This window comes from Lepidochelys olivacea (genome assembly GCF_965140295.1).
Source record: "Lepidochelys olivacea isolate rLepOli2 genome assembly, chromosome: 24".
In the NCBI taxonomy this organism is placed as follows: Eukaryota; Metazoa; Chordata; order Testudines; family Cheloniidae; genus Lepidochelys; species Lepidochelys olivacea.
The window spans coordinates 6,078,359-6,088,203 of record NC_140434.1 but is presented as its reverse complement, the minus strand read 5'-3'; the positions used below and the strand labels follow the sequence as shown (position 1 = coordinate 6,088,203).

The 9,845-nt window shown below is 48.3% G+C and overlaps 1 protein-coding gene across 1 annotated transcript; it reads left to right on the top strand.

Annotated features, from left to right (window-relative positions):
- Window positions 1-2,629: 2,629 nt before the first annotated feature.
- Window positions 2,630-9,363, top strand: TXNIP (thioredoxin interacting protein). The gene is made up of 8 exons (XM_084613406.1): window positions 2,630-3,219; window positions 4,359-4,431; window positions 4,542-4,689; window positions 5,160-5,262; window positions 5,634-5,890; window positions 6,260-6,416; window positions 6,960-7,111; window positions 7,559-9,363. Exons 1-8 carry the CDS (start codon window positions 2,970-2,972, stop codon window positions 7,592-7,594), a joined length of 1,176 nt encoding a protein of 391 aa, XP_084469532.1. The 5' UTR covers window positions 2,630-2,969; the 3' UTR covers window positions 7,595-9,363.
- The last annotated feature ends 482 nt before the right edge of the window (window positions 9,364-9,845 follow it).

Genomic DNA, 9,845 nt, shown 5'->3' with positions numbered 1-9,845 from the left:
CAACCTTTTTGATAACAGGGACCAGCTTGCTGCCTTCCTAAATTATGTCAGGGAGATCTCAGGGACCAGCACCAGTCCACGGACTGGTAGTTGAGAAACACTGATCTAGAGAAACAGCTTTTAAACTATGCCAAAATGGACCACAGTGGGTCAGGGATGGGGTGAATGCCTGACAATATGTTAACTAAAAGAAAACTTGAGGGCTGCTGTGTAGAAATATACCCAGAATAGTCAGTGAGTGGCTTTGTACAAAGATCCCCCCGCTCCCCAAATAGTCAGGAGGGTGGAGTGTGCGAAGCTGCCCCCCAGTGTGGTCAACAAGAGGGAAATGAGGAGTGGGGATGCTGCCTATTTGGTGTCTAATATCCTAGAAGCCAGATTCTTCAGGGAGCCAGCACTTGATCAGATAATAAACCTGTTTTCCAACCATCAACTCTACACCTGATGAAGTGAGCTGTAGCCCACAAAAGCTTATGCTCAGATAAATTTGTTAGTCTCTAAGGTGCCACAAGTCCTCCTATTCTTTCTGAGGGTACAGACTAACATGGCTGCTACTCTGAAATCTGCAAAGGACGAGGTGCTATGATCCCAACCCACAGCTTGTCACCCGCAATAAAAGATGTGATACTGGGCCCCTGAAAAATCAGCTTTGTTTCCTATTTTTCACCCAGTCACCCTGTTTCCTGTATTACAAGCGGTCAGCCCCATTGCATGTGACATCCTTTAACACAGTCAGAGGCGGGGGTGGAATTCGTGCAACCCTTCAACTTTCTCAATATGGCTAAAGGAGGGATTTTTTTCCTGAGGGGAAATCTGTGCGTAGTGATGACACCAGTATAATCAATGGGGGTGAGGTGGGGGTTGTGGGGCTAGTATATTTTGGAACTTGGGAGGGCTCTTTGGGAAATGGGGGACTTTGGTAGAGGAGCAGCCCCCAAGTACAGTCAATAGAAGGGTTTGGAGAGGCTGAGATCTCTCCCCGCCCCACCCCACCCCAATTATGGTCTGTGACGTGGGTTTGCGGGGGACTATGAAGCTGTATAGTCAGCATATGAGAGGAGGTATTGGGGGACTGTGGAACTGCCCTCCGTGATCAGTGTGGGGGAGGAGCTGGGGGCTGTAGAACTGACCCTCTATCGTCAGTATGAGGGGAGGTGTAGAGGTGGAATTGCCCCCCCCGATCAGTGTTGGGAGTGGTGTGGGGGGGCTGTAGAAGTACCCACATAGCCAATGTGGGGGGGAGAGTTGTCAGGGGGCTGTGGAATTAACACCCCCATGGTCAGTGGGGGAGCTTTGAAACTGCCCCCATAGTCCTGTGAGGGGGAGTTGTGAGAGGGCTGTAGAATGCCCCCCCATGGTGAGTGTGGGGTGACAAGGGTGGGGCTGTAGAATTTACCCCTTGGTCAGTGTGGGATGAAGTGTGGGGGTGCTATGTAATTGACCCCCCCATGGTTGGGGGGGCAGTGCTGGGGGGGGCCTGTGGCGCTGCTTCCCTCGTCAGTGTGGGGTGAGGAGTCTGTGGAATTGACCCCCTGCCCCCATAGTCAGTGTGGGGTGAAGAGTAGGAGGGCTGTAGAATTGACACTCCTCCCTGGTCAGTGTGGGGGGCTGTGGAATTGCCCCCCACCCCGTGGTCAGTGTGGGGTGAAGAGTAGGAGGGCTGTAGAATTGACCCCCCCGGTCAGTGTGGGGTGAGGAGTGGGGGGGCCCTGTGGAATTGACCCCCCCCATGGTCAGTGTGGGGTGAAGAGTAGGAGGACTGTAGAATTGATCCCCCCAGTCAGTGTGGGGTGAGGGGGGGCTGTGGAATTGACCCCCCCATGGTCAGTGTGGGGGTGAAGAGGAGCACTGTAGAATTGATCCCCCCCAGTCAGTGTGGGGTGAGGGGGGGCTATGGAATTGACCCCCCCCATTGTCAGTGTGGGGTGAAGAGTAGGAGGGCTGTAGAATTGATCCCCCCCAGTCAGTGTGGGGGGGCTGTGGAATTGACCCCCCCAGTCAGTGTGGGGTGAAGAGTAGGAGGGCTGTAGAATTGACCCCCCCCCATGGACAGTGGGAGGGGAGGGGGGGCTGTGGAACTGCCCCCACGGTCGAGGGGGGGCAGTGCTGGGGGGCTGAGAGCTGCCCCAGCACAGTTTATCCAGGGGGGTGGGGAGCCCCCCAACAGGGAAGGCCAAGTAGGGCTGTGTATGGCCAGTGCGGGGGGGGGGGGGGGCTGACATCTGCCTGTGAGCGAGACAACACCCCAGTCACAAAAACCCCCCACACACCCCCGCCCTTCCCTGCTCCTCGGGAACATTATATCCCGCCCTCTTGCCCCTGATTGGCTCCCGGCGCCCGCCCTCTGGCTTCTCCTTGGCCCGCTCCCCCGTCGCTCTCTCCTCCACTCCTCCCTCTCGCAACCCAGGCCGGCACCTCTTACACACGGTGTCCACGCTCCGCTGTCGGCTCGGCGATTGGCCGGTGGGGATGTAAACAAGGCCTCGGCGGCCAATGGGAGAGCTGATCACGCGGCAAGCACGCTTGTCCACGCGCCCTCAGCATGGAGCGCTGAGATCAACACGGGAAGGGAGGGGGAGAGGGAGTATAAAAGCAGTGCCCGGCTTTTCCCTTGGCTCAAAGCCTTACAGGGTGTACCAGAGGGGAGCGTGCGTGCTGCTGCTGAACGATTGACCAGCGGGAGAATCCCGTCCTGCCATTGTTTCTCCTTCCAGGATTGCAGCTATTAAAAAAATTGTCCTAAATCGTCATTTTTTTTAACTCCAAAAAGGGTGCATTTATTTGCAAAAGCTCTCTGAAGTTTTGCAACGACACCTTTAGAAAAAGTCATAGGAGCCTAAAACCTCTAGATTGTGTCTCAAAACCACTCCTGGTTTTTGTTGTTTTGTTTTTTGTTTAAAAAAAAACCACCCCAAAAACAAAATCTCTTTTTTGGGGAGAGAAACAAAGCTTATCTGCAACCAGTCATCATGGTAGTGTTCAAGAAGATCAAGACCTTTGAGATAGTCTTCAGCGAGCCTGAGAAGGTCTTCTGCAGTGGAGAGAAGGTAGCTGGCCGTGTGCTGGTGGAAGTGACCGAAGTCACCCGAGTCAGCTCAGTTAAAGTGCTGGCTTGTGGGGAGGCCAAGGTGGTCTGGATTAAGGGACCCCAACAGTGCAAGCAAGAGATGGAGTATCTGCGCTATGAAGATGTCCTCACCCTGGATGATCAGCCCACTGGTGAGATCCTTGGTTCAAGACTCGTTTTGTTGTGTGTGCCTCTGTCTTGTGGTTTCAGAGGAGCAGCCGTGTTAGTCTGTATCCGCAAAAAGAACAGGAGGATGTGTGGCACCTTAGAGACTAACAAATTTATTTGAGCATAAGCTTTCACTCACCGGTTAAGTGAGCTGTAGAAAGCTTATGCTTAAATAAATTTGTTAGTCTCTAAGGTGCCAGAAGTCCTCCTTTTCTTTCTGTCTTGTGGGTTTCCCACTAGAGCTTTCTTTTAAAACTAAAGGCCTAACGTAAACTGAGGATTGCTGGCTTTTTAAAGGAGGTTTCTTGATACAGTTATAGAGCCACAGAGTTTTTGGGTGGAAAGATGCAGAATCAAATAGTACTTGCATCTTCCTGGTCTTTGCTTGGAGTCCTCTGGTAGGAAGGCAGTAGGAAGTGCTAGGCATTCATTTGAGCCCTTGTAGACCTAAGCTGGCTAAGATCCAAAATTTAGCCTTGCATGGGAATCTCACTGAAGTTTGAGAATTTAGTGCTGAAATTTCCAACTTAATAATAAAACTCTAGCCACTAATACTCACTACACTGCCAAGGAAAAAAAGCGGGTATAATTATAAGCCTTGTGGATATTTTAGCCAGTAGAGAACAGTAATAGATATTAATATGCCTGTAGGAGAGTAACCTCCAAGACTGTAGGAGCAGATCAGAATGACAGAGTAGTCTTTTTTAGTCTTTGATTCAGTCTCAATGGCTGGCTTCTCTTGAGTCCTAGGAAGAGCTGTGGGTACAGACTGTTTTGATAAGCAAGTCCAGTAGGCAGAATAGGTGTCACCGTAGGGAACTACAAGTTTAGATTGTTGGCAAGCGTATGGATTTCTTGGATCTCTGTAACAGGACGTTCCCCATCCATCCTGCAGGCAAGTTGTAAGGGGGTAGAGTTGTTAAAGTACCGTCAAGCCTAGATCTGCAATATTACGCCCCTTCCAAAAGGGCATCAGTAGAGTGTTCGGTTGTTCCTAGCTAGGGTGTAGCAATGCAACAGCTGCGTTGACTATTACAATTGTGAAACAGGACAAAAATCTCTCCTTAAAATCTCAGTCTGGAAGTATGTTCTAATGTATTCCTTTTTTCTTTCCTCTTTCTAGATGAGGATGGCTCTGTGATCTTGAGACCTGGCAACAAATATGAATACAAATTTGGATTTGAGCTTCCCCAGGGGTAGGTATTGGCCAAAAGTGGCTACTAAAAATCATATTCTTGTTAAAAGTCCTTCCTTTCTAGTTATCCTGTGTGTCTCTAACAGGCACTTCTTCCCTCTTGTATTGCAGGCCTCTGGGGACCTCATTCAAAGGGAAGTATGGCTGTGTGGATTACTGGGTTAAGGCTTTCTTGGATCGCCCATCCTGTCACACTCAGGAGATAAAGCAGCACTTTGAGGTCATGGATCCTGTTGATGTCAACACTCCAGACTTAATGGTAATTATCAGGTGGCTGTATCTGTGCATGTGGGTGTTAGTGGCTGGAGCTATGTGGTGACTCAGGTTCTTAGAAAAGGATGTTAGCTCTGTCCTGAGGAGTCTTTTTAACTGGCTTTATTGCAAAGTACAGATTAAAACACTTATTTCTGGGGCTGTGGTCCACATTGGTCAGAGTGTAGACTTCCCATGAGGGCTGTTTTAGTACTCTGCTTCATGAGACAGCCCATCTAGAGGGCAGCCATCTGGGCATCAGTGAGTCTCATCTACTATCCATAATGCAGGATGTTAGGGATTAATTGGAGTTACAAATTAAACTGCAGCAGGTTTGAAACACTGATGAGGGTAGGGCAAAGATCAGGCAGGTGGCAGACACTGAACTTCCAATAATGAGGAGCCGAGTAGGTGAAAGGGCAGGGGGACACAGACAATCAGTCTGTGTAACACAATCTCCCTGTGAATCTCTTCCAGTCGCCAGTTGCTGCCAAGAAAGACAAGAAGGTGTCCTGCATGTTCATTCCTGATGGGCATGTGTCTGTCAGTGCCAGGATTGATCGAAAAGGATTCTGTGAAGGTGAGATCTGGTTTCTTTCCTTTGGGAGTGGGATGGTGAGGGAAGAGGGGGTGTGGAGGGCTAAGCGGAGTGCATGAAGGTAGCAATGCTCCTGAGGGATGAGACAACTGACCAGGATTTGAAATCTGAAAATGCAAGAGGGGGAAAGGAACTGGACGTGGCCCAAAGGGTATAAGTAGGAGTATGTAATGCAATGTGACTGAGTGAAGGGAAGCAGACTGGGAATCAGGGGAACTTCCTACTCAATGAAGCTTGCTTGGTTTAACTAGTAAAAATTAGCTCTGAATACATTGTGTAGGGCACAGCACAGCACTGGTCTGGCTAAGACCTTAGGCCTTCTCTATAACTAAGCTTTCTGTATCTTTTTCCAGGTGATGATATCTGCATAAACGCAGACTTTGAGAACATCTGCTCCCGGATTGTGGTACCCAAAGCAGCCATTGTTTCCAAGCATACCTACTTGGCAAACGGGCAGACCAAGGTTTTGACCCAGAAACTTTCCTGCGTCCGAGGCAACCCCATCATCTCGGGCATGTCTGAGAGCTGGCGGGGTAAAACTCTTCGGGTCAAGAAGATCAAACCATCCATCCTGAGCTGCAATATCCTGCGTGTGGAGTACTTCTTGCAGGTAAGGGTCTCCCTATCAAAGCAGCCATTTATTCCCGGCTTAGTCTAACTGCTGTTTGGATTCCAGCTCCATACGGCTTTAAGAGGATGCCCACTTCTGTAGTAAACATGAGGGATGCCATTCTAAGGGAATTGGACATGTATAGCTGTCCTTACATCCATAGTCTTGCTGAATATGGGAGCATAGGCACATGATTCACTAGCTCATGTCACTTTGACCAGTGAAGGATGGATTACACTTAATCTGTACGATAGTTCTTTCCCCACATCACTGCAGTCTCACTAGGAATTCTAATGTGACACCGACACTTGTATCTTGTATCGGGATAATGATATAGTAACCAACTCTATCCTGGTCTTGTTCGTACAGATCTATGCCAGCGTCCCTGGCTCCAAGAAGATCCTTCTGGAGCTGCCTCTTGTCATCGGTAGCAGATCTGGGTTTGCCAGCCGCAGCTCCAGCATGGCTAGCCAGACTAGCTCTGAAATGAGCTGGGTGGACCTCAATATCCCTGATGCTCCAGAAGGTGAGCTGAGTGCTATGCTGTTACGGGGATACTTGCTTTAGTCTGTAGCAAAGGGGACGGTGTGGGTGGCTGCTCTGAAACCTTCCAGTAAATTGATTGAGGCCATCACTTGAAATGCAGAAATAACACTCCGTCTTAAGGCTAGTCTACAGCGGCAACGCTAAGGCACTGCCGTGGCCATGCCGGAGTAGTCACGGCAGAGCGCTGGGCGAGAGCTCTCCCAGCACTCTACAAAAACCACCTCCCCGAGAGGTGCAGCGCTGGCTCACTGTTTCCACTGGGACTTTACAGCACTGAAACTTCCTGTGCTTAGGGGGGTGTTTTTTCACACCCCTGAGCTAGAAAGTTGCAGCCCTGTAAAGTGCCAGTGTAGACAAGCCCTTAGCTTTGTGCTAGGAAACATGCTGGCGGGGGCAGAGAGGGAGAGTGGATTGTTTCATCATAATGGCCTGAAAACAGGACTAAAACTGGGATTGCATCACAAAGCACTCTCCTACACAAATACCCTGTAGGGCTCACACGCTTCTCCTCCTCTTCTTATAGCACCTCCATGCTACCTGGACATCGTCTCTGAAGATCACCGCCTGGAGAGCCCCAACACTCCCCTTCTGGATGACTTCGACAGTTCCTTCGACAGCCCTATCTTCATGTACGCCCCAGAATTCAAGTTCATGCCTCCTCCTACTTACACAGAGGTGAGATTTGGTGACACTCTTGCTGGCTGGTTTCAGCCACAAAGGAAATAGAGCTGGAAAACAGAAAACTAGGATTTAGTTGGGGTGGGAAACTTTGCATTCATACCCATATCAAGGCTGCTCAGACATGGCTAGAATCCTACTCTGTATGGTCAGGAAGACTGAAACTGACAAGACTAGAAGAGATGAATTGTCCTTGTGATACTGATGCAGATCTGTCCAGGGATGCATTAAAAGCACACTGCATTTGCTTGTGCGAAGCTGCCCAATGGGGATGATGCATCTTTCTTCAGCTGGGTAGCTTTGAGTTATAACCTATTTCTCGAGTCAGTTTCCTTAAACACATGACCACAGTTTTCTAGTGAGGGGAGACTCTATCTTGGTTAGGGTTAACATGTTAGTACTCTTCAGCAAATGTCTAAAGACCTTCTTATATTTCTTCCCCAGGTGGATCCCTGCAATGACAACAACAATGTGCAGTGAGGGCCAAGAAGCAGCTGTTCCTCTGTTTCTTCTACTTTCCTGGACTCACTTTATATCTGCAGTGATTCTACCTAGCCAAAGTTCAGAACAGGGTTTCAAAGCCCTGATGCAGGAAAAAAATGTCCCAAGAGGTGTGGGGTAGGGCAGCTCCTACCAGGCTGAAAAAATCACAGCCAGCACAGAAGGCTGCAAATGTGTAAAGGTCTTTCTTCTAAGAAGACTTGATGTGACGAGCAAAATGTCATGTTGGTCAGACGCCTTCAGGGGGGAGGAGCTTTTAGCAGTGGGCCAGCTAGTGCTCGCCCTTGTCCCAGTGCTCAAAAGGGCTCCAGAGCCCTTCAGAATCTCCCTGGAAAATAAATAGTTGCTTGTATGGAAACTGTAATGGGAGTACATGGGGTGGAAAAGGTGTGTGCTCTGTGGGGAGCACTTAAGAGTTGATTTGTTAGGGAGAGGCATAAAGCCAGCAGATTCTGACTTCAAAAAAGCTTCTATGCCAGAAAAACTACCATCACTGTGCCTTGAATCTGTTACTGTGCTGTACTGATGATTAGTCGTGTTTGAACACATGATCAGTGTTTTGTTTTTTTGGTAAGTGTCTGAAGATTTCAATGAAACCTGCTAGCTTAGGGTTGTAAACTTATTGCTCTGTAAGGATTGTTACTTGTGCTTGAGCCAGCACCATAAATCTCAAAGCTTTTTACAACCCTCCTATTGAGGATTTTGGGTGTTGGTGGAAACACTTCTGTGCCTTGGCACTAGGTAGAAGTGAAGAGATCAAATAGCAATCAAGGGGAAGAACTTAAGTGGTGGGTTTTTTTAATATGCAAGGGATATTTATGCATGTCTGTGTCTTTTTTTTGTTCTGACAAGCAAATGAAACGTTATCCAGTCCAAATGTCTCAAAAGCCAAGATTTTATACCATCAGTTCAAAGTGGTGTCATATGACTTATGTCTTTGGTAGCATTTATTGTTTGACTTTGAGTTTTCTGAATCTGCTAAACCAGTGTAAGCTAAACTCCATGATCCTTTTGAGAAGAATCACTATCTCCGTCCTTTCGTTTTGAATTTTTATCTTCCTTTGTGCAGATAAACCAATGCACCCCAAACCCCCCAACCCATCATCACTACTACTTGGTTTAATTGGCCTCAGCAGGTGCACAGAGGAGTCTGGCTGGGATTGCACTTTGAGGACAGCCCAAGAAATAACAAACTTCTCTGGGCCCAGGCAAACCCTGAGAATTTTCTCATGCTTTCCTTTGCCTGCATATCCAAGCACAAGTCTCAAACCCACTCACTGGCACCATTTGAAGAAGTTTTGACCAAACTATCTTGTGCAATGTCCAGACACCTGGGGAAAAGGCGCTCCACCTGAAGGGAGGCTGTCAGAATTTAGGCAAATGTTAAACCAAAAATGACAGGGAAGGTTTTCTGGTGTGTGAGGGATTGTGGGGGAGTTTGTTTTTTTCCTCTCACCCCCCGGTTTGTCCTGTCCTTACACAGAAAAAAGCACTTTTTTTTCTTCACTCTTGTGTATTCATTAACTCAGCACTACGCGTCCTAAGTATGTGTTCATCTGTATTTGGCGGAACCAACCTTGCGTAAGCCTTAGCTGCCTCAGCCTATCATGACACAAATCAGGTGTACTGAATTTTTCTACTGTGTTTTTTGTATTTGTTTGGCAAAATTTTTATATTTGTACAATTTAAGATGCTAGAACCACCCCTGTGGGGTGACATTTTTAATAAAGACAGTTGAAATAACCAAAGCCTCCCTCATTCTTGGGTGGAAGCTTCTCTACTGGGGGTGGGGTGGGGGGCATCGTAAAACGGATGTGAAGCTTCAGAGCTGGGTGTGATTAGGATGTTGTGCTACGTTACCACCTTACCAATTCCACTGCGGGGTGGGGGGGAGGAGAAGCACCGCTTGCGTTGAATAGTCTGCAACACAAAGGCCAAAACTTTCAACTGTAAGTGCCTGTGACAGTCCCTGCCTTTTATCAGTGACTTGATTATTTTAACAGCCAAAGCACCTCCAATTTCCAGTGAAGTCAGTGGGGCCTGTGTCCAGTTCCATTGTCAATAGTGCTGTTTAAAAAGTGCTAAACTACTGGATCCAATGGAAAGGGTGCTGTGTTGTCTGTCCCAGGGTTAAGGAGACCACCCTTTTTATTCCCAGCTGTCCACTAGCCTCCTGCTTGACCTAGGGCAAGTCACTTTGATTCTATGCTTCCTTTTCCCCCTGCTTTTT

What these genes read in the sequence shown, in the direction of transcription:
- TXNIP (XM_084613406.1), top strand. Translation starts at nt 2,970, where the DNA reads ATGGTAGTGTTCAAGAAGATCAAGACCTTTGAGATAGTCTTCAGCGAG. An exon ending in GGATTTGAGCTTCCCCAGGG is followed by an intron (nt 4,432 to 4,541) that starts GTAGGTATTGGC and finishes CTTGTATTGCAG; the next exon opens with GCCTCTGGGGACCTCATTCA. An exon ending in TCGAAAAGGATTCTGTGAAG is followed by an intron (nt 5,263 to 5,633) that starts GTGAGATCTGGT and finishes ATCTTTTTCCAG; the next exon opens with GTGATGATATCTGCATAAAC.